The 24,303-nt window shown below is 33.8% G+C and overlaps 1 protein-coding gene across 1 annotated transcript; it reads right to left on the reverse strand.

Annotated features, from left to right (window-relative positions):
• Positions 1–4,036: 4,036 nt before the first annotated feature.
• Positions 4,037–4,767, reverse strand: LOC132172098 (abscisic acid receptor PYL12-like). Its single transcript, XM_059583544.1, has one exon. The coding sequence runs from the start codon at positions 4,667–4,669 to the stop codon at positions 4,148–4,150; it is 522 nt and encodes a 173-aa protein (XP_059439527.1). The 5' UTR covers positions 4,670–4,767; the 3' UTR covers positions 4,037–4,147.
• Positions 4,768–24,303: the final 19,536 nt, after the last annotated feature.

Here is a 24,303-nt window from a genome sequence, read left to right on the forward strand (position 1 = left end):
TAACATGCAATATGCCAGTAACCTGAACATGCTTTACTTTTAAAAAGAATATGTCTTGAGCCTACTCAAAATTATGATAACATATATGTTTATGATTACTTTAAACGAATATTTGCTTGTGAAACTATTTACAATATTTGTAACCTATGACATGATCGTGGGTCATGGGCTAAGATTATATGGGCTTGACCCTATAGTCATAGAGATTTACTATTATTATTTGACTTTGGATTCAATGGTTATTTATGATGGGCACAGCATCAAATGATGTGTCATCATTACGGCTTTACTAGTAGCATGCGCCAACCGAGGTCGAGCTCAGTTGCGTTGCTAGTACGTGACAGTATGCAGCAATATCTGAGCCACTATTATTGTACTATAGCTCTCTCAAGACAATGTCAACCTTACCAATAATGGGTTAAGGGTTTGAATAGACTAAACAGATGAAAGCTATAATTGATATTATATATTTATTTTGCATGATTTCCCAACATTTAAAACAATGGTGACATGTTACTGGAATCATGACACCCCATTTCAAAATAAACCACTTTTTTAGGGCGTAATAACAGAGACAACACTTACGGTTTTTGTGAAAAATCCAAATTTAATAATTGAAAGTTATAGATTGTTCCATAATGCTCATTGCATAAACCAGTTTCATAATAACTTACTTTCTAAGTCATGGACTTGTGCAATTATTTTCCTTCCACTTGTGGAACACTTGAGTGTTTTGCAGATTAGCAAGATACCAGGCTATAGAGTGAGAAATTCGTTAGGATGAAGATAACAAGCAAATGGCTTGCATTGTAACAATATTTGCTTAGATATATATTAGCTGCTAATGTTAATAGTAATGAAAGCTACTCAGAGCTTCCATGGAAGCTCTGAGTAGCTTTCATTCGATGCAAAAGGTCATGAGCTAAGGCTATGTTTTCTATTAGGATTTGACCCTTGATGAAAGCGTATTGATTTTTGAGGATGCATTTGGGATCGTCCTCGATGAAAAAGAACGTGACTTGTATTTGAGCAAACCAACTATGATTGAAGGAGCAATTCTTAAAATCTCTCTTATGTCATTCTAAAAATGAGGTGGCTTTTAAAATTACCATTTGATCAAAATCCATTGATGATTAATCACAAACTCAATGGTAATTTTAAGAGTCACATCATTCTTTGAGTGACACAAGAAGAACAAAAGATGGACTTCTAGCATTACTCTGATTGAAGCCCTTAGTTAGGATTAAACGCCTTACAAAATCTATTTTGTTGGATTTAATTATGTTAAATTACCACTTATCCCAAAAGCTTAAGCTGATAGGAAGAAATAAATTTAATCATTTAATTATTACTTTAACACTTCCTTTCATGTGTGGGCTCAAACTTCATTTCTAATATGTGGGGCCTAACATATGAAATATGTAATTTGATGTAGTCAATGTTCGATCCTAGGACTTTTGACTATGATATCATGTTAAATTTAATCACGTAATCATTACTATAACAAATTATGGGAGATCCCACGTGTAGGAGAGGTAAGTGGAATTAGTTAATCTAGATTTTTCCAAAATATCCAATTGCAAATATTTTGACATGGCGTTATGTCCTCATTTATTTTATTCAAAGAAAGAAGTATGAAAAACATGTTTATTTATACATATTAAAGTACTATAAGTCGAGCTATATTTTTGCAACATGATTTATATCCATGTTTTATCAATTAAAGATACCATAATGTAATTCTATGTTAACTTTAAAAATGCTTAATTTGTCTAGTATTTTACATCATGAAATGTCACATTGTCTATTTGTAAAGCTGATAATTGGGGTGTAATTTAAAGTTCAATGCTCTTATTCGAAAGGCATTATGATTTTGGGTGTGATTCGAAGACCTGAATTATCTTAATTGTAACACCCCATTTTAAACACAAGTCGCAAGTGAAAAATATCTAAATTTCACATGTGATGCTATTAAAATTTCGCAGCAAAAAATAACATGTAATTAATTTTCCTTTCTTTTTGACCCTACAACTCATTCAAGTTGAGAATAGTAGGGTACGCATGTAGGCACTTCAAAAACTTGTTCCATCGTTTAGCAACACAGGAGAATATATATATAAGTAATGCTGGAAGTTATTATTGTGCCTCTCTTGTGTCATTCTAAAAATAATGTGGCTAATAAAATTATGATTGGGCTTGTAATTGATCATTATTGAATTTTTTATCAAATGCTGATTTTAAAAGCCATCTTATTCATGGAGTAACAGAAAAAGAACACAAGAGTAACTTCTAAAATTTCTCGTATTCATATGGTTTAAAAGCATATATATTACACTTATGGCTTTAACCGGTGATTTGTAAAATGTTTGCCCTATGTTCGGGTGGGGTTTGGGTGGTAACTGAGGGAGTCATGTTAAAATACGGATCATAGTTGGTGGGGAAACATATTTTTCCAAGAATATTTTGACAATAGAAATTATTGGTGTCAATATTTTGCCCATATTTATTTTTTCATATTCTCATACAAATTTAATTGATTAACCATTAGATTTATATAGTCCATCATTGCTTTCCACAAATCTAATAGTTGATTTGTATGAGAATGTAAAAAAATATATATGGGATATGATAGGTGCTTAAGTAAACCTCATCTAGGGTCCAACTTTTGTTTTTGGGTTTTTTTGTTTTTTGAAAACGATCAGATTCATTTCATTCCATAATACAAAATCCAGAGTAAGAAGATTCTAAATTACAAGAGCTAACTGCTCTAAAATAATAATACCACAGATACTAAGAGGGGTTTCCACCATCCAGATTTTATCCATCACCTCCTTTGTAGCTCCTTTGGCAAGTCCGTGGGCTGCTGTACGTATTCACTATTCTCTTGATATGCCTGATCTGCGAAGTTCTAAAGTGTCTAATTTTTGTAGACATATGTTTTAATTTGTCTTTTTTAAAAAAAAAATTTCAATTTTGAACCGAACACAATTTTTATGTAACTTTTTGTCACATAAATAAAAGTTGAGTCATATATAAGACTAAGTTAAACCCCTATCATATCTCAAAATATACGTGTATAATATTGACACCAATCATTTATTGTCGGACAACAACGAAAGACTGTCTCACCGAATTTAAATTAGGATGACTTTTCTTTGGTCGCTTTGTCATGAGTGAATGAAGCTCCGTCCGTTTTCCCTTGTCGGGATGTGGGTTTGGGTGAGCTTTTGTTTTTCGTAATAAAGCTACTGCCCTTGTTGGGCCCCATTATACCTCTTTATTTTGTATTCATTTACTTTGTCTTCGTCTGAACTTTAGGTCTTTCGGTAATTACCTTCCGAACTGACACCCTACAATTGGAAGGACAAATGATTTTAGCTTTTACTGCTTTTTTTTTTTTTTTTTTTGGCCTTCTTCTACCTTCTATAGTACGTTCCATAACTTAATTGGTTAGTAAATATTAGTATATATTAATTATTAAACACTTTTTTTTTTACATACATTCTCTTCTGTTAATAAATACTATTCATGTTCACGTTCTTGAAAAAGTAATTAAGATTTCATTTGTTTCAATGTAAAATGATATATGAAAGTTTTTTTTTTTGATGTATTTTTTCATGTTTGGTACAACGAAAAATAATAATTAATTGAAAATATATTTTACTTTCCATGAAACGGTTTCTCTTTTTTAAAGTTATAAACCTTTCTCAAATTTCAAATTCTTAAAATGGCCGACACGAAAAGTGAGGCGGATTTTGCGCATTGTGGCCATAGGTAAAACTGAAATACCCTAAAAATAAATAAAAAGTCTATCGCAAGTCGCCATAGACTTCCCATCATTTACATAAGATCATAGTATGTGCTTGATAACATTTTTTTTATTCATTCTTAAAGGCTAACAAAAGGAATTTTTTTTTTTTTTTTTTTTTTGCTTTTCCCTTTTTAGTAAGAAAAAGATACACTAATGCTCAAGAAAAAGATACATATATTGGTGCTATTAGAAGAAAAAAAAAAAAATACATGACGACTGTTAGCATAAACCAACAATAATCACATATAATATTTAAATCTGCAGAAAAGGCATGCACGATAATCAACATCTCGTCATGATCATCTCAAAAAAAAAAAAAAAAAAAGGAAGAGGGAATTAATAATTCTTAGTTATGCAAGCCATATTTTCTGTCATCCTAGCCAAAGATCTAAGGTTGCATCGAACTATGGTATCCGCAAAAGTGCACGTGTCCTCCTTACTATTCTCGGCCGGAACATCGACAACGTACGACTCGATCACCACCGTCTTCACACCCTTTTCCTCCACCTCCTCATGCAAGGTTGTGGTGGAACGGTAATTCACGAGGCGGTGATTGCCGCCAATGATGCTGAAGACCATGACGTGCATGTCGTCGTCGAGCTTGTCAAGCCTCTCGGTGCTAGTTTCGGCCGGTAAGCCGGAGATGACCATAACATCACGTATGCTTCCGATGCCGCCGTTGCCAGCGCGCATGGTGCTACTCTTAACGAATTGCTTGTATGCTTCGGGGTTGTCGAAGCGGCGGACTATGGACCAAACTAGTGGGAGAGGTGCGTCTATGGTTTGGACTAGGCTTGAACCACACTGGTTCGGTGAGAGAACGGGATTGTGGAACCGACTCATCATGGCTTGTGTCATCTGGCTCTATCTGTAGATGTTTATGTTGCCTTGGGTAATGTAGCATATGAGGCAAATATAGTTCTTCTTTGCTCTTGCTATTGATGATTATATATAGATACATATATACACACACACGTGTGTGTATATATGTATCTATATATGGTTTTATGCGGAGACTTTTATAACTAGAGTTCGCTCCACCTCGTCAACAGCTCCTAATCTAAAGAGCAAAAAAATTTTCCAAATCAGTTTGAAAGAAATTTTCTCCAATCTAATCTAATAAATATCAAGTGTCTTTTATTTATATTTTTTAGGCTGAGAAGACCAATTCTAACTATCCTACTTGATCGTGACCATAATAGCACCCACCTACTGGAAGCTGCACAGTAGAGGCCTAAACTGTGGAAATTGAACCGTATACACCGTCTCAAGTCCGACTGAGCCATATGTAGCTTGATCGGGCCATTTTATTTTTTGCCGATTTCTATTTATTGTTCTTATTTTTCTGTATTGTATTATATTTCTATTTGAGTTTGTTGTTAAGAAATTCAAACGGTACTTCTTCTTCAAAAGCTTTCTTCTAGTGGTTGTTGCAACGTTCAAGCTAGTTGGTTTTTTGCCTGCTTCATAAATGGCCGCTATGTGCGGCCTATTTATTTATTTTTTTTTTTACAAGATTTAGAGTATTGAACCATTTTTAGCATATTATTTATTTATTATTTATTATTTTCTGCTTTATATTTTTGATTAAATTTGTTGTCGTTTAGCCCTTCCTCATATTGATTAGAATATAAATGGGGCGGTTTAATAATGAGAGACGATTTACTAAATTTAGCTAAAGTTTTTGGGACAGAGAGTAAGCTTTTGGCTTTTTCTGCCTTTGGTCCGTAAAGTGTCCCTCATGCCTCTTGGCTTTCGAGCTCTATGACTTAAGTGCTAAGTTTGTTGTATCCTTTGATTTCAATTTATCGGCAGCGGTGATCCTCTAAGCTTCTCTCGTCGCTTCCTGTCATTTAAGGCGGTTGTGGATGATGTGGCGGTAAATATCACGGTTTTATTCGGGGAAATGTTTAGGTAAATAAAATTCTCTATCCATAAATAAGTAAAAACTTCAGCTAATAACCATGTCTTTTCGGAAATTTCAACTTAATAAATTAATAATTATCTAGAAAATACTAGGTGCTCTCATTGTGTTCTTCGGGTGTTTTTCTAGTCCTATGTGTATATTATTTTTTAAAAACCATGTGAGAGAAATAATGGCCAATTTTTATTTATTTTTATTTATTTAGAAAATAATATCCATATAGGATCAAGAGAATGTTGAGTAATAATCTAACATCCCATGTGGACATGACATTGGACATGTTTATAAGGAGTGGGAAATCATCTCCTATTGAAATGGTTTTGTGAGATGACTTAGGCCCACAAATTTCTTCTTGGTATCAAACTCTACCACAAGATAAATGTGGGGCCCACACTGCTTAACTCATAACAATGACCAAAAAAAGTACTGGTCTACACGTGAAGAAGGAGGGTGTTGCATGTGAGGGAGGGTGTTGAGCTATAATCTCATAGTGAACGGGTTTTATAAGATAAGTTAGGCCCACGAATTTATTCGGAGAATACCAGAAGAACACATAGCAAGTGAGAGAAATAAGGGTAATTTTTTTTTTTTTTGCTTGTTTAGAAAATAATATCTACTCAGAACCATGAGAACACCAAAAGAATATTAAAAAAACACATAACATTCTCCAATAAAAAATAGTAGCTAAGGCGGTAAATAAACAAGTTAATTTGTTCGACAACTCGCTCCATATATGCCTATTTGTATAAACTCGACTCAAATTCAGAATGTTTAATAAATGTGCCGGTCTTAAACACAAAATTAAACTCGACTATTAAACGATTTATACTCGTATAAACTTGTACAATTCATTTTATTATTTTTATAGTATTATTTTAATTTCATAATTATAACACTTAAGTAATAAGGAATTCTCTTTTTAATATAATGGTTAGCTATAGCTTAAATTATTGTTATTATAAGTCTTTAATTAGGCAAGTTGAAAGATTTTTCGCTTTTGGGTTCAATTAAAACCTAGCTATATTGAAGAAGAGATAGGTCACAAGCTTGTCTGTCATTGCTGCATTGCATTGGCGTGGTTCCTCGTAGAAGTTGGAATCCCCCCTTCCCGATAAGATTTTTCAACGCTAAAGTTTGGATAACGACAAGAGCTCTGCTATACGTGTCTCTTCCCTGCCAAAACGGGATTTCAGATCGGGTGCAATATTATCATGACGCAATACTTATTTTTGGATAATTTATTTAAAATAAACGGTTTAAATCATAACAATATATATTTTTAAAAAGCTTTTGAATTTTTGTTGAGCCTGCTGAACCATCCCTGATTAGAATCGTGGGTGGCGCAACCACTCTCAATAATAATATGACGTGTGATAAACATCATCGGGAGTGGTTGCTGCAAACCTTGATTCTAATCTTCTCATTGAAAGTAGTTCGATCATCTCTGAATCATCTTTTTGCTTAATAAGATTGTCCGGCTATTCCAAATATGACCTACAAGTAGGGTTATCAATTTTTGATACGACCTGCGAACTCGACACGGAATTAAAATTAAGATTGATGATGATGACTCATTTAATTAAATGTGTCAAGTTAGAGTTAACCTATATAATCTTGTACTGATGCATTGACACGACCCGAACCAGACGCACTACATAATAGTTGGCAATTTTTGACATAATGTGCGAACCCGATATGAAACCAATGCAAAATTAGAAGGTTATAGTTAATAGGTCTGATTCATTTAATTAAGGGTTAAATACCCGTTTGGTACCTGAGTTTTAACACCTTTATTTTTTATTTTTTATTTTCATCTAGGTTTCATTTTGTATCATAAATAATACATAAGATATGGCTAAATAGTGAAAGACATTCATCCATCTTCCGTTAATAAAAATAACAGATTTTCACTAATTTTTTGCAACTAGGGGTGGCCGAATCACCCACAGGGCCTTCAGGGTGGTTGATGTAGATCGGAGTGCATTCCGAACCTATATGTTATTTCATGTTTTTGTCGTTTAAATGTCGTGACCGTCCAGACGGCCGTATGTCCCGTTCGGACGAGTGCCGTCAATTTGTTTTATTTTCTAGGCGACTTTATGCTGTTACTTTATTAGGGTTAGGGTTAGGGTTTTGAGAGTCTTTATTTCGTTATTTTATTATGTTTAGGGTTTTAGGGGTATTTATGTCATATTTTATTAGGTTTTGGGTTTTGGGCTATAAATATATGCTTATAATCTTCAAAGAAAGAGAGTTTATGTTGATTATTGATTTTGTTGAATATGAAATCTCGGAGTTGAGCGTTCTTCTTTCTTTTCCTTTAAAATCTAGAGAATATCTAGTTTTTGTTAAAAAGACTTCCTAGATCATTGATAGAATCAAGATCTAGAAGTATTTATCCACTACTTATTGATGTTCTTCGTTGCAGCCTACTAAGTCACGCTGCATCAGTGGTTTAGCCACCCCTAATTTCATTTTGATATGGATATTCGTTTTTTTTTTTTAATTTTTTTTATTAAGGAATATGGACGGAGGTACCATCTCCATATTTAGTCAAAACCAAGGTATCATAATTTAATCGGTCGGATTATGATTGATCTATATAATCTTATATTTATGTCTTTACACGACCCGAATACAACACATGAACACGAATTGCTACCCCTACCGACGGAACTAGAATTTTTACTTCGGGAGGAAAAAAGAAAAAAAAAAAATTGAGGCGGACCAAAATTAATTTTTAAGGGTATATTTTATAAAAAATAAAAAATAAAAAATTATTTTTTTGGGGGCCACTTTATTGCTTTGGGGGCCGAAGCCCCCCAAGCCTTAAGGTGGTTCCATCCTGCTTACCTACAAGATTGGGCTATAAACAAGCTGAGCCGAGCTGAGTTTTGGCAATCCTAGATCGGCTCGTTTTAGGGGGCATATAATTGAGCTGATCTCGAGCTTGAGCCGTGCTAAAAAATCCTTTCTCGAACTAGGCTTGATGGGCAATTATATTGGCTTGGGATCGAGCTTGGGCTCGCTAGAATGGGATATTCGAGCTGAGTCGAGTACTCGAGTGACTCAACTTGGCTCGAGCCCGAGCCCAGGCCCAAACCGAGTTAACAAGTCCCATGAGCCTTAAATGTGTGTCTCGGCCCGGTTAAAGCTTGTTTAGTGTTCAAAAAATATGGAAAATCAATGAAGAAAAACACAACTACATTCATTAGAAAAATGTTATATGAACATCGGCCATGTTACAAATTACAAGCAAATTCAAAATGAACCTAAAACAGAGATTACAAGTAATTTCAAAATGAATCTATAATAGAGATTATAAGTAAATTCAAAATGAACCTATAATAGAGATTACAAGGAAATTCAAAAAGAACCTAATTACAGATTACAAGCAAATTCAAAAATAACATAAATTATAGATTACAAGCAAATTCAAAAAGAACCTAAATTACAGATTACAGATTACAAGCAAATTCAAAATGAACCTAAATTACAGATAATAGGAAACTTCAAAATGAACACAAACTTAAAGATTGCATAAACAACAAAATACATATAAAATTACTACATTATAAATCAAAAGTGTGAAAATAAATCAATTTCGGTTGCCACAAATTGAGTCTCTGCATTAAATGATTTCAAATTAGTTACATCAAAAAGTTAAGATAATCAAATGAAAAAAAGAGATAAAAGATTAGACAAATGACCAAAATGCAAGTAAATTACAAAAATGTATCTGTAGACTATAAATCAATTTCAATTGACACAACCCTAGTTGCCACAGGCCCACACAGTCACTGCATTAATGAAAAAAAAAATTGTTAGATGTTTTTAACTCCCTTGCAAGATGTCAATGGAGCATTATCACTGAAGATTTGTTAATTAAAAATTTGGCATTGACTTTTAATGATTATTCAAAAACCAAATCTGCTAAAACAAGGGAGGGCAGAATGAACACAAATTGAGGCTTGATATAGGCTAATAGCTTAATACTATAGCTAAATAGGCTACACTTACATAAGAAACACTAAATTATGTACATCAAATTATAATAAAACCAACCAACTCTTATCCAAGAAGGTAACAAATAATTAGAATCAAATCATAAGTAAGAGCTAACAAGAAATATATGTACCATTGTACTAGTCTCAACTATTAAAAACTCAATAAGTAATAGAATCAACCCAAACTTCTAAAAGAAAAGGAAATCAATAAGATAAATTCAGACAATATGAAATCACTAAAACTATGACTGAATTCACAAAATACGGAAGTAGGCAAGCAGGGCAACTTTTAATGAAGCTTCTTACTCAAAGGGTATGCACTGCAGTCTGCTAGTCTGCATCCACAGAATCACAAAAAAATAAATAAATAAAATTGTGAGATAATTTTACTCCCTTGCATTTAGTTAGTCAAAGAGCTAGTCAATGGAGGTTCAAATAATACTAAATCAACTTAAAAACAACAAAAGGAAAATTTAACAAAGTATATTACCTCAATCCCAAGTCTCCATGCTGATAATAAAGCTTAAAACATGTTATCCAATATTCCAAGTTCCAACAAAGCCAAAGGTATAATAATTAATACAGAACAACATAACATCAAAATAAAATCTGATGTTCAAATTACATATTTAATAAGCAAAGGAAAACATAATCAGTTTTTTTCAAAGAATCAGAGAACAAATAGTCCCTGACATCATCACATTCACAGCAAGGTTGGCAATTCCACTTCCACAATCCACCATTTTCTACAAAAACACACACACAGAGTTAATAAGGTGAAATTATAACTAAAAAAGAGTTGATAAATCAATAAATTAAATATATAGCTATTCGAGATATTTTCTTAATGCCATGAAGTGCTCTAACCCAATCTGAACCACATAAGAGCATCTGGGCAATTTCAATTGATAATAATGCTTTATGGGGTTCAATAACTCTACCATCAGCACTAAAAGATGATTCTGAAGCAATTGTGCTTATTGGATCAACCAATATATCCCGTGCTATCTTAAATAAGATGCGGTACTTTAAGGTATTGGATTTCCACCATCCCAAAGCCTCAAAGTTTGCATTAGTATCTTCATTATTCTCACTATCACAAATGAATAGATCTTCTTCAATATAAATATCCAAATAAGTTTTTATGGGCCGGATCATGTCACTGCTTCTAATATGTTGCATAAACCGTGATCTACTAACAACAACTTTGGGAACTACCCCTGTAATAGAGGCAATTGAAATACTAGTAATGACTTCAACAGATTGTTGCATGATAGATGAATTATGGGCATCAATATAAACCTCATACAGATATTTCAAAACATTCAGCACATTACTAATTTGAATACCAGCATCATGCCATGAATAAATGATAGGAAAACAGAAATTGATCAACTTCATCTTGTATCTTTGATCCAACACAACAACTAAGGACATCAACAAATTGCATTCATCCCAATACTTATCAAATTTGTCACGCGTCTTAGCTACCATTGATCTTATATAATCATTCCTATCCATAAACTTCATGCCCATAATTTATTTCATTTTCCACACCTCAGGTAGAAACAAATTGGATGTAAGGTAGTCACTTCCAGAAACAACATTAGTCACATCATTGAAAACTGCCAAAACATGGTTCACACTCTCAAACTTATCCCAATATTCAAGATTTACCACCCACTAAAAAGCCTGATCTACTCTATGATATCTAGGGAACACTTTTTTAAACCTAATTGTAGTCTCCAACATCAAGTAGGTGTTGTTCCAACGTGTAGGAACATCTAAAATAAGTTTCTTGTAAGACAAATTCAAATGCTTCGCTATATCACTAAATACATTCAACCGCCTCTCAGAAGCCACTATATATTTAAATCCCCTGCCTCATAGAATCTATTATGTCCTTAATTTCTGCAAGTCCTACTTGCACCAACAAATTTGTGACATGAGCATAGCACCTAACATGAAATAAAAGCCCCCCAATAGGCAAATTACCCTTCAACTCAAAATCATCTCTCAAAATTCTAATGGCAGTGTCATTAGATCTTGCACTATCAACAGGTATTGTAAGTACTTTATCCAAAATGCCCCATTCAGTAAAAGAATCTTTTAAGACATTAGCAATAACTACACCCGAATGTGGAAGAGGTACATTACAAAAATTTAAAATCCTTTTTTGGAGGAGCCAATTAGAATCCACAAAATTGCAAGTGACCACCATATATGAAACCCTTTGGGAAGAGGTCCACATATCAGTTGTGATGTTTACCTTCTCAATCCCACTTAGAAGTGTTTTCAACTTTTTCTTTTCAGTCTTATAAATGGCAATGCAATCACTTCTCATAGTGGCACGACTAATTTTTTTTCTAGTGTGTTGTGCAAGTCCTCATGAACTTGTTAAAAAGTCCATGCTCCATCATATTAAAAGGATATTCATGTAGAAGTACCATATGGGTAGCAAGTTATCTAACCCTCCTCTCATTAAACGTAAAGTTTGTTAAGGTACCTAAACCATCATTGTCACAACGATGGTCAAATGACAAAGTCTTTTGTATCTTAATGCTATTCAACTCCATAAATTTCACACAAAAAGTTAAATACTTACTAAGGCTGGAGGTAGTACTTAATTTCCCTACAAGAAAGTCATTCCAGACTTTGGAAGTCTTTTGTCTTTTCTTCTTTTGGAAGGCAACTGACCCACTCGGGCTGCTTTCATCCCCAACCCCAACCCCATCCACAGATTCAACAACAACAGGAGAAACCAGGTTAATATGTTCATCTGGTGTACCTTCAGTTTTACCAGATCCAGGGGTAGGGTCGGCAGTAAGTGAATCATCTGGTGTTCATCTGGTGTACCTTCAATTTGTAAAATTTTAAAAATTGATAAATAAAATAATGGAACATGTGCACATTATACATAACAGAATACATTAATGGAAAATCATAAATTAATTAACAGAAACTACATAAGTTGTAAAATTTTAAAACTTGATAAATAAAATAATGGAACATGTGCACATTATACATAACAAAATACATTAATGAAAAATCATAAATTAATTAACAGAAACTACATTAATAGAATACATTATACATAACAGAATACAACAAACATTTACATTATTAATCATAGAGCAAAAATCAAAGCATAACTTAACATTGAGCATAAATTAAAGAGGAAGTGTGCATAACTTAACATTGAGCAGTGGGCATAACTTAACATAGGTAGTGTGCATTACTTAACATAACTTAATCAAAGCATAACTTAATCAGGGTTTCCTATTCATTAATCAAACTCAAAGCATAAATTAAAGCATAGATTTTTTTAGATCACAAATTAATCAGATGGGCATAATCACGTTGAGTATAAATTACTTAAGGAGACAGAGAATGCACTATGCTTAAAAGACTAGCATAACATAGGGTTTCCTATTCATTAATCAAAGCATAACTTAATCAGGGTTTCCCATTCATTAATCATACTCACAACATAAATTAAAGCATATATTTTTTAGATCACAAAATTTTCAGATGGGCAAAAATTAATCACATTGAGCATAAATTAATTAAGGAGGTAGAGAATGCATTATACTTAAGAGACTAGCATAACATAGGGTTTCCTATTCATTAGTCAAACTCAAAGCATAAATTAAAGCATGAATTAAGGAGGAAGTGTGCATAGCTTAACATTGAGCAGCGTGCATAACTTAACATAGAGCAATGTGCATAACTTAACACAGGCCGTGTGCATAACTTAATCAAAGCATAACTTAATTAGGTACATTATACATTATATATAACAGAATACAACAAACATTTACATTATTAACCAAAGAGCCAAAATCATAGCATAACTTAATTAGGGTTTCCTATTCATTTAGCATACATGAAAGCATAATTTTTTTAAAACCTCAGAGTCTCTGACAGACAACTAAATCTGTTGCAATAGGGTTTGTAGTTTGCAAATTCGAGCCACCAATTCAAGGAGGTAGTGTATGCAACTTCCTCTTTGAAATGTTAAAAACAAGCAACATTAAATTTAGAAATTAACTAAACAAGTTACAACCAAAGCAAAAAATAATTTAAGATATTGAATTTGAAAATTGAAAGTGTTATGGTTCACGAGCTTAGGAGTTACTAGTTAGGATAAACATAACTTAATTAGAGTATGCTTCCCTCTTCAGAAGAATCAGCACGTTTGTTTTCTCGAATCGATAATAAAGGCAAGAGCAAACAGAGTTACAGACATCAAATGAGCATCAGAGGATGGGGAGGGGGGATTTGGGAATGAATAAAAACCAAAGCAAGAGACTGGAAGCCTAGTACTCAAGTGTCATATCCATCAAGACCATCACCGTCAGATCAAGAGTCATGAGACTCTTGATGTTTGTCTCTGCCATCGGAATGGTATGCGCTAAGCCTAGGGATAGGAGAAGAGAAATCTGCCACACCACAACCACATGTTGAAAAAAAAAAAAAAAACTTATTCCACCATCTCGTGTCCACATCTATCAACGCATCCATTATGGCATTTGGATTTAGGATCTTCGAGCATGATTGGATCATAAAGGTACTTGGGGATGTAATCCACTTCTCCCCCCATATCTTCACGGAACACCCATTTCCAATTCTCCAAATCATCCCTTCTTTGATAACATCACCCACCCCTTGGATACTTCTTCATGCAAACGATGGTTTGGAGCCCACCTTTGCCTCCACAATAGATCAATTTGGACAGTATTTTGCCTTCAAAATTCTAGGGGTCAAAGAGCTCGGTTCTTTCATTAGCCTCCAGAATTGTTTTGCCAAGAGAGCCCTATTGAATTTAGGTCACGAAACCCCATACCTCCTTTATTCATAGGAATACACATCTTTTCCCAACTCCTCCAATGTATCCGTTTGTCATTCTCAAGATGGCCCTACCAAATTTTTTGCATAAGTCCGTTAATTTCCCTACAAAGAGCCTTTGTAAGTAAAAAAAATGCTCATACTATAGGTCGGTTGTATACACATTAAATCTAAAATTAATAACATAATCCATATAATGTTAATTATACCCTTAATTAGTTAATTGTATAATTTGTACACATTAAATCTATAATTAATAACATAGTCAATAATGTTAGTTATACCTTTAATTAATTAATTGCATACACATTAAATCTATGATTAATAACATAGTCCATAATTGCATTGCTGTGCGGGTTAGGTGATAAACGGGTCAAGCTCGTGAGCCCTAAACGAGTCGGACGATTTTTGAGTTAAATTGGTTGAGCTCGCGATCCCTAAACAAGTTGGGCGATTTGCGAGTTGAACTAGCGGGCCCCGTTGAGTTTAATTGAGCGAGCCAGGCATATATTATTTGCTAATCGAGCGGGTTTCAACAGTAACGAGCGAGCTTGTATAGTGTCGATCGAATTCGAATTTGAGTCAAGCTTACCCATATGGGTATCAAACGAGTTGTCGAGTGCATCAACTCATTTACAACCCTATATGAGATACTTGTATTATTATTTTTGTTCTTTTGATACCATAATGATAATCTGAACCATTCATTTATTAAAAAAACGCTCCACAAAATAAAATATTATACTAAATCCGTAAAAGGAGTGGTCTAAAATGGTGAATATGCCGAGGATGATTATTGCTGGCATCAAGGGCGGCGATAGTTCCCCTTTGTGGAACACCATGCATTTCTAAAAGCAACTGGTTAGTAAAAGCATCTCCTGCCAACGCACTTGTAGTGAGAAGAAATATCAATTTTGAAAAAATAACTCGTTGCAGGATGCATGGCAGATGGCAGAGGGCAGAGGGCAGATGGCAAATGATCACTTTGTAGTTGGCATTATTGTACGTAATAAATGTATTCTTCTTTTACCATGTGTTTTTTATAAATAAATATTCATTGTAATACAATATAATTACCTGCAGCCCACTGTTACGGATAAGTGATACCATTACTTTATGTGACATTTTCATTATACCCTTAAAAATAATAAAATTATAAGAACATTAAAAATAAATAAATAAAAAGTCGTCTAGTAACTAATATTGTAAACGAACTCAATTAACTTATGAAGTGAATAGCATTATCAAAGTTTTATTTACATAAAATCATAAAATTTCATAATATCGATCCGCTTGATTATTCTATCCTGAAAACATTTTCAAGCATTTTCTTAGGGCGGCTTGCTATTGGTGAGCAATAAATAATTCTATCCTGAAAACATTTTCTTAGGGCGGCTTGCTATTGGTGCTATTGGTGAGCAATAAATAATTCTATCCTGAAAACATTTTCTTAGGGCGGCTTGCTATTGGTGAGTAATATCCGCTTGATAATTCTATCCTGAAAACATTTTCTTAGGGCGGCTCCCTATTGGTGAGTAATATTCGCTATATATATATATATATATAAAGAAATATTAGGGGTCAATAAATTTTTCATATTTAATTCATATTCTTTTATAATTAGCTATTAAATTTGTGAAGTCCGCAATTGATTTATATGAGATATACATACGTTTAAAAATCTAATGGTTGATTTAGCATTCCCAGCAACTTCCTTGTCATTTTTTCTACATTTAATGATTAAAACTACTTTTTATTTCTTTATCTACATACACTTCACAATAGTTTCTCTTTATCATTTCCTATACTAATTAAATATTATTTCTTTACTTTTCTTTATTTTCTACTTTTTTAATAATGTAGGAGAGAGAATGAGTTTTTTTTTTTTTTTTTTATTAATTAAATAATTTTTTTATTTTAATAAGCACAAGGATTGTTACAGTGCAACCCTATACATTGGATTGTACTATAACCATCCTAATGTTTAGAGGTGATATAGGGAATCTGTTGTGATTTTTTTGACATTTTTCTTAAACTTAAGAAAAGGAATCACGTATAGGGAGTCTGCCGTGAATGCTCTAAGAGAATATGGGCAAAATATAAAAAATTTATCTACTTCCTAAAATTTCTCATATATATATATATATATATATATATATATATGAGTAATTCTAGAAGTACATCTTGAGTCTCTCCAAGAATGATGTGACTATTAAAATCAAGATTTAATCAAAATCTAATAATGATCAATTACAAGCTCAATGATAATTTTAATAGTCATATCATTCTTGAAGGGACTCAAGAAAAATACAAGGACTTCTATAATTATTCATATATATATATATATATATATATATATATAATAGAGAGATGGACTTGATCGAAAAAGAAAATAATAAAATGGAGAAATGATTTACTAAATTTAGTAAAAGTTTTTGGGGACAGGGAGTCGGTGAGAGTTGAGGTTTTGGCTTCTTCTGGTTGGGTCTGGAAAGTGTCCTTCATGCGCGCGTCTAGGGTTCTGAGCTCTATCCCTTAAGCGCTAACTTTGTTTGCATGCCATCGGTAGTGGTGATCCTCTAAGGTTCTCTCGTCGCATCATGCCATTGGAGGCGGTTGTGGATGCATTATGTGTGACGTGGAGATAATATATATGACCATTCATAAATGAACAAGTAAAAAGCCTACCAATCTTTTGAGAAGCCTACCGATCTTTGTTGTGAGAAGCCTACCAATTTTTTGGTGTTTTAAATCTTCTAATCCTTTCTTGAATTTGCTTAAAAAAAGAAAGAAGTAAAAGCTCTAGCCAATAACCATGTACTTTTGAAAATTGAAGAAAAATTATACTTTACCCTCTTAAAGATTTACCTGATTTTTAATTTGGTCTTCAATGTTTAAAAATTGATAATATTTACCAACAAAGTATAAAAAATTTACGATGAGACCCATCCATCAACAATTTCTGTTTTCTTTTACTAAAATTATTAAAAAGACCTAATTGCCCCTATATTTTTAAAAAGAAAAACAGGAAAGCAAGAAAAAAAAAAATATACAGAAAAAAGCAAAAAAATTGGGGGTGCCCGAGCAACCCCCGTTGGCCATTTAGGGGGGGTGGGGGTAGAACCACCCCTGATTTTTTTTTTTTTTTTCTTGATTTTGGTTTATTTAATTGGGGGCATTTTTGGAATTCTCTAAAAATAAGGGCAATTTTGGAAAGTTTAGACAAAAAAATGCATGTGCCTCGCATGTGAGCAATTTTCTGTCAAATTATACAAAAATTACTAATGAATGGGTCATATTCCGAATTTTTGATATTTTGTTGTGGTATATTGTCAATTTTTAAACATTAGAGGCTAAATTGAAAATTAGGTGAAACTTTGAGGGAGTGGGTAAAGTGTAATTTTCCTATTTTAAACAAATGGAAAACTAAACCTAATTGTGGCTATGGCAGTAAATTACCAAGTCCGTTTGACAACCCTTAGCTGCTCGTAGAAACTCGACTACGAGCAGAGCATTGAGGCAAGGAAATCTTATTTCTTCATATTTTTTCCTTTTATGCGTAGAGGCTCGTAGTTCCATGATTGAAAAAGCAAATGGAGAAGGGGTGTTGACGGGGTCCCAACACCAAAGAGGGGCCCTCGGATAAGCCATTTTTTTTTTTTTTTTTTTGCCAATGATAGCCTACTATTTTGTAGGGCTAGTATTTCACAATGGGACAACCTGGCGAATATTTTAAGAATATATGAAAATGCATCGGGTCAACGCCTCAACAATAACAAAAATTCATCTTTTTTAGTAGAAATACTACTTTGGAGGAGAAGGAGGCTATATTGGCGACAATTGGGATTTCAGCCAATCAACACTATGATACGTATTTAGGCCTCCTAGTTTTGATGTGGAGATCTCGAACAGCCGCTTTTAAAGGCATTATTGATCGAGTGTGGAAGATATTACACAATTGGAAGCTGAAATTTTTATCCCAAGCTGAAAAGGAAATTCTACTTAAGGCGGTGATACAGGCTATTCCCACCTATTGTATAAGTATTTTCCTTTTGCCAAAATCACTTTGTTCGGAAATAAATTCAAAAATGCGCAAATTTTGGTGGAGCCACCAAGAGAATGAGACTCAGATTAATTGGGTGAATTGGGGTAAGATGGGTCTTTCCAAAGCTTTGAGAGGTACGGGGTTCCGTGATTTTTATTTTTTTTAATAAAACTCTTTTGGCTAAGCAATGTTAGCGCCTTTGGAATCAGCCAGAAAGTTTAGTGGCACGGATAATGTGAGCCAAGTATTATCTGAGATTTTATTTTGGAGGCAAGGGTGGGTAGAAGGCCCTCCTTTGCATAGAGGAGTATCCACATCTCTTGTGGTTTAACAAAGAAAGGATTAATTAGGCGTGTTGAAAATGGCTCACAAATTCGGATACGGAAGGATAGGTGGTTACCAAATCCGAGTACATTTCGTGTCTGTTTTCCCAATACTGTGCTGAATTCGGATGCTACTGTAAGGGAATTAATTGATGAGGACTTGAAGTGGTGGAATGTGCATTTGTTGGAAAGAACTTTTTCCAAAGAGGAAGCTCTTCTAATCCAAACAATCCCCCTTAGAAGCACAAATCCGGCGGACATGCTTATTTGGAGAGGTACAGCAAATGGAGTATTTTTTTGTTAAAAGTGTGTATCATTTGCAGAAAGAGCTTGAATCCCGGGGTATAGCCGAATGCTCTTACACCAGGGGAAATAGTGAAATTTGGAAAAAAAAAAACTATGGTCTTTGCCAATCCCTAATACAGAGAAAAATTTCCTGTGGCGCGTGTGTCATGACATACTACCTACCCGAGAGAGTTTGCACAAAAGGAAAATTATAACTGATCATGTTTGTCCGCTATGTGGCTATATGGTGGAAACAGGTTTTCATATTTTGTGGCAATGCCAAGCAATAATGGATGTGTGGAGTATGGGAGGAGTAAAATTTCAAAAGAGCAATTTTACTCGGCCGAGGTTCCTACAGGTGGTGGAGTGCATGTTTCGGAAGTGTGATAATGAGGAAATGACTCTTTTTGCAGGGTTGGCCAGATGTATCTGGCTGAGACGTAACGATATTCTTCACAGGGGAATTTTCTCTCATCCCCAAGCGATCTTGTCACAAGCTACACGGGCTTTGGATGGCTTTAAGAAAGCTCAGGTCAATAGGGACGACGACATGCAAAACAGGGAGTATCAATGGTTGAGTTAATATTGGATGGCTCCTAGCTCGTGCTAGTTCAAAGTTAACCGGGACGCTTCGCTGGATAGTAAGACTCCCCAGTTCGTATGGGGAGTCTTACTCCAGCGGGGCCGAAGCCATGGCTGCATTATTGGCGATACAACAGTGTAAGGACTTGGGTCTCACCCATGTCCATCTAGAAGGAGACGCAAAAGGTATTATTGATGCTGTCAATTGCGAGGAAGCAGATAGGAGCCGGCTGGGACACGTTGTAGAGGACATCAAGGTGGAGCTCCAGGCATTCAATCAATGGCAGATGACTTTTGTGAAAAGAGCAGGGAACAAGGCTGCACATTTCCTTTCTAAATATGCTGTAAGACATGAAGTGGATAAACTCTGGCTTGAGCCTCCTGATTGTATTCGAGAGATTCTCCTATACTTGAGCAATTCGCTCTAGCTTCGTGATTTTCTAATGAAAAGTTGATCTTTGTCTCAAAAAAAAAAAAAAAAAAAAGAAAGAAACTCGGCTCAAATTCGGAACGTTAAATGAATGAGCCATTCTTAAACACAAATTAAGCTCAATTATTAAATGAGTTATACTCACATAAATTCGGCTTGACTCATATAAACAGGGATAATTCATTTTTATTATTATTATTTTGTAGTATTATTTAAATTTTGTAATTAGAGCAACTTAAGCAATGATGAATTCTTTTTCTAATATAATTGATATAGCTTGAATTCTTGTTATTGTAAGTTTTGATACATATGAATGTGTGCGCGCTTGTGTGTCTATATATATATATATAGATAGATAGAGGGAAGATGGGTGAAGATTGGTATCGGTGTGTTGTTAGATATGGCATGGGAGAGGTTTTGGCTACTTTGCCATCTGCAAGAGACCATATTATACCCAGCCAGATGTTGCAGAGGCACTTGCAGCACTGAGAGCAGCCCATCTATGTCGTGAGCTAGGCTTTTACAGGGTGGTTCTAAAAAACGATGCTCTTCAAGTGGCTAGTGTAGGGACTTAGGAAAGGGGGAAGGAGCTGGAGCTGCTATGGACATCTTATTGAGGAAGCTCGAGGGATACGATGTTAAGTTGTCTACAAAGATTGAAGGTTAATCATGTTAGACGACATCTCAATGGTGCAGCCCATTGTCTTGTGAAATAAGTGTTTTCTCTCATCGTGGAACAAGGTCTTCTTGAGAAAGTCTCCCACTGTATTTCAGACATTATCTCTGTAAAATATTATGCTTAATTATTCTTCGATCTATAGTAATCGCTATATTCCTTTCATATATATATATATATATAAAAACTTGAGATTGAATTATTTAAGATTCAAGTTAATTCATTTAACTAATTCAAACAATAAAATCTTAAGTATAGAGTACATAATGATATACATCACACTCTCATTCTCCGGGATATATGTGTTGTCATCTTTCATAATATTTGGTTTTTAGTTAGAGAAACCCACACCACATACATAAATTTTAGAAAAAGAAAGGTGACGCATAGAATTAGGCATGCTCAAAGATTTCTCCTTGTTGGGTTCAATTAAAACGTAGCTACAACGTCAAAGTCTAGATAACGACAATGTGCCAGCACAAGACCTCTGCTATATATATATATATATATATATATATATATATATATATATATATGTGTGCGCGCGCGCGTGTCTCTTTCCTGCCAACGTACGGGATTTTAGGTCGGGTGAAAAAACAGTAGTAACACCAAAACTGCAAAACAAATGACATAGTCAGGGGCATTTCAACCATATTCGGAGCCTTAACGCAAGGGACACAAACCAGGGCATGATGGTCACAATACGCTTCAACCCTACCCAAATCCCTAATACAACAACAAAAAAGAAGTTAAAGCGGAAGAGATATTAACAAGTTCCAAACTGCCCCTACTTAGAATTGTGGGCGGCGCAATCACTTCTAATAAAAATATGAGGTGGCATGAGCACCATCGGGGGATGGTTGCTGCCAACTCCGATTCTAATCTTTTCATTGAGTAGCTCGGCCACTCTTAAAAAAGACCTATAGCCACTTTTCTTTTTTTCTTTTTTTCTTTTCTTTCAATGCCGTAGTCATATTGGCTTTGTTTGGCAACCGACCAAATGACAAGGCACTATTCTTCAAAAAAATCACCTTTTCAATATTTTTATTTTATATATCACATCAGTTACCTTTTATTACTATTTAAATTAAAAAAAATTAATACAAAACACTTTTTTTTTTTTTTTTTACTTTAGTGAAAAAAAAAACGCTCCACCTGAACCATTCATTTAAAATAAAATAAGGTTGTCTAAAATGAATCTGCCAAATGAAGGTGCTGAAACTGCAGGCGGTTTGTTTGGTAGTGAAGGCTGGAGAGGTGGTATCAAGGGCGGCGATTGGTTCACTTTTGTGGAATTCCATGCTAAAAGACTAAAAGTGAGTGCTGCTTGGTAATTGCGCATTTAAGCATCTCACCGGCAACGCACTTGTATTGAGAAGAAATATCAATTTTGAAAAAATAAACTCGTTGCAGAAGTGCATGGCAGATGGCAATTGATCATTTTGTAGTTGGCATTATTATTGACGTAATAAATGCATTTTTCTTTTCCCATGTGTTCTTTATAAATAATATTCATTGTAATACAATATAATTACGTGCAGGCTTACATGAGTAATATATAATGGGGATTATAGCGGTCCCAAACGTTCACTATTAAATTTGAGATGGTCATGAATTTCGATTTATTAGTGATTTTAAAAGTCACATTACATTTGAAAGGGCTCTACTCCTCCTTATATCACTATTCATTAACAATCAACGTACTATTCATATAGCATTATATATCAAAGTTTCAAGTCCAATATTCTCATCACATTTATCATCACTACAAAAAACAGGTAAGTTTCTAACATGGCAAACAGTGTCTGTTTTTTGCCACGTCAGTAAATTCTGACGTGTGAAACAGACACATTAGGAAAATTATTTTCTGACGTGTGAACCGTAACCCGTCAGGAAATACTGACGTGTTAAAAATTGACACGTCAGTAAAATTTAGCTAAATATAATTTTTAAACAATTTATTTAATTAAAATTAAAATGTATTAATTTCTGAATTGACACGTCAAAATTTTCTGACATGGTAAACCAACACGTCAAAAAATTCCTTTCATTATTATAATTATATTATAATTAATTATTATTATTATTTTTGTTTTATTTTGTGTTGCATGTTTTATTTTGTTTTTTTTTTTTTTGTTTATACAATGTTTATTTAATATTTACATACTTCAATATGCCTAATAATGTTACTTAATTTTATTATTTTAAGTAGATTCCAAATTAATGAACGAGCTAAATTATAGGATAATGTTATATATATATCCTTAATTTAGGTTTGACGTACACGTACGTACATGTCATTTTTATAGCTTTGATTTTGAAAATTTGTTTTACAAAACCAATCATTCCAAAACATATTTTATATATATATAAACATGTCGATTTACTATTTTTGTACGTATAAAATGACATTTTAAATTAATTTGTATGCTATTGCAACTTGATGGATGAAAACACAACATCTTTTGTAAATACTATATATTAAGTTACAAACCTTTTTTTTTTTCTTCTTTGATTTTATAAAAATACTTAGAATGCATGTTAGAACTTTTGCTATAAGTTAATTACAATATATATTACACTTACATTAATTAAATACTACTTAATTAGAATATTATATTTATAGGATATAAGTATAACCTACTTATATATATATATATATATATATAACATATATTATATAATATACAATATAACTTATATATAGTATACAAAGCTTATATTATATATATATATATATATATATATATATATAATATATAATATATATGTGTTCTGACGTGCCAAGTGGCACGTCAGGCGTGGCCTTGGGAAGGCCAGCAGGCCATCGGCCACGCACGCCCCAATGGGCTGATATTTTTCCGATTTTTCCCTCTTTTTTTTTCTTTTTTTTTTTTTTTTCCTCTATCTGCTACGCTTCTCCCGCCTAGCTCTCATTCCTTCTTCCCTTCCCTGGTTTCTCTTCTCTACCAAACTCCTCCGGCGCCCACACGTACGTACAGCTAGCTCCCTCTCCCGCGTGCTCTCTCTCTCTCATCAGCTCTCTCTCTCTCAGCTCTCTCCGGCCAGCTCACTCCTCATCTCCAGCGTGCTCCATCACTTCGCCGTTGCCGTCTCCGGCGGTTCGCCCAGCGAAACTCCTCCGTGATCAGTTCTCCGGCCGCTCTCCTGCAGGTATATATATATATATATATAGTTTTATTTTATATATACTGCATGTTTTAATATTATATATATATATATATATATATATATATATTGTGTTCTTTAATCAAATTTATGTAGTAAAATATCATGAATCGGTATCATGTTTGGTTAATACAATATTGGATTGATTGAGTTTGTATTAATTGATGAAGGTGTTTGTTTTTT

The sequence above is a fragment of the Corylus avellana genome, chromosome ca2 (assembly GCF_901000735.1).
Source record: "Corylus avellana chromosome ca2, CavTom2PMs-1.0".
NCBI lineage: Eukaryota > Viridiplantae > Streptophyta > Magnoliopsida > Fagales > Betulaceae > Corylus > Corylus avellana.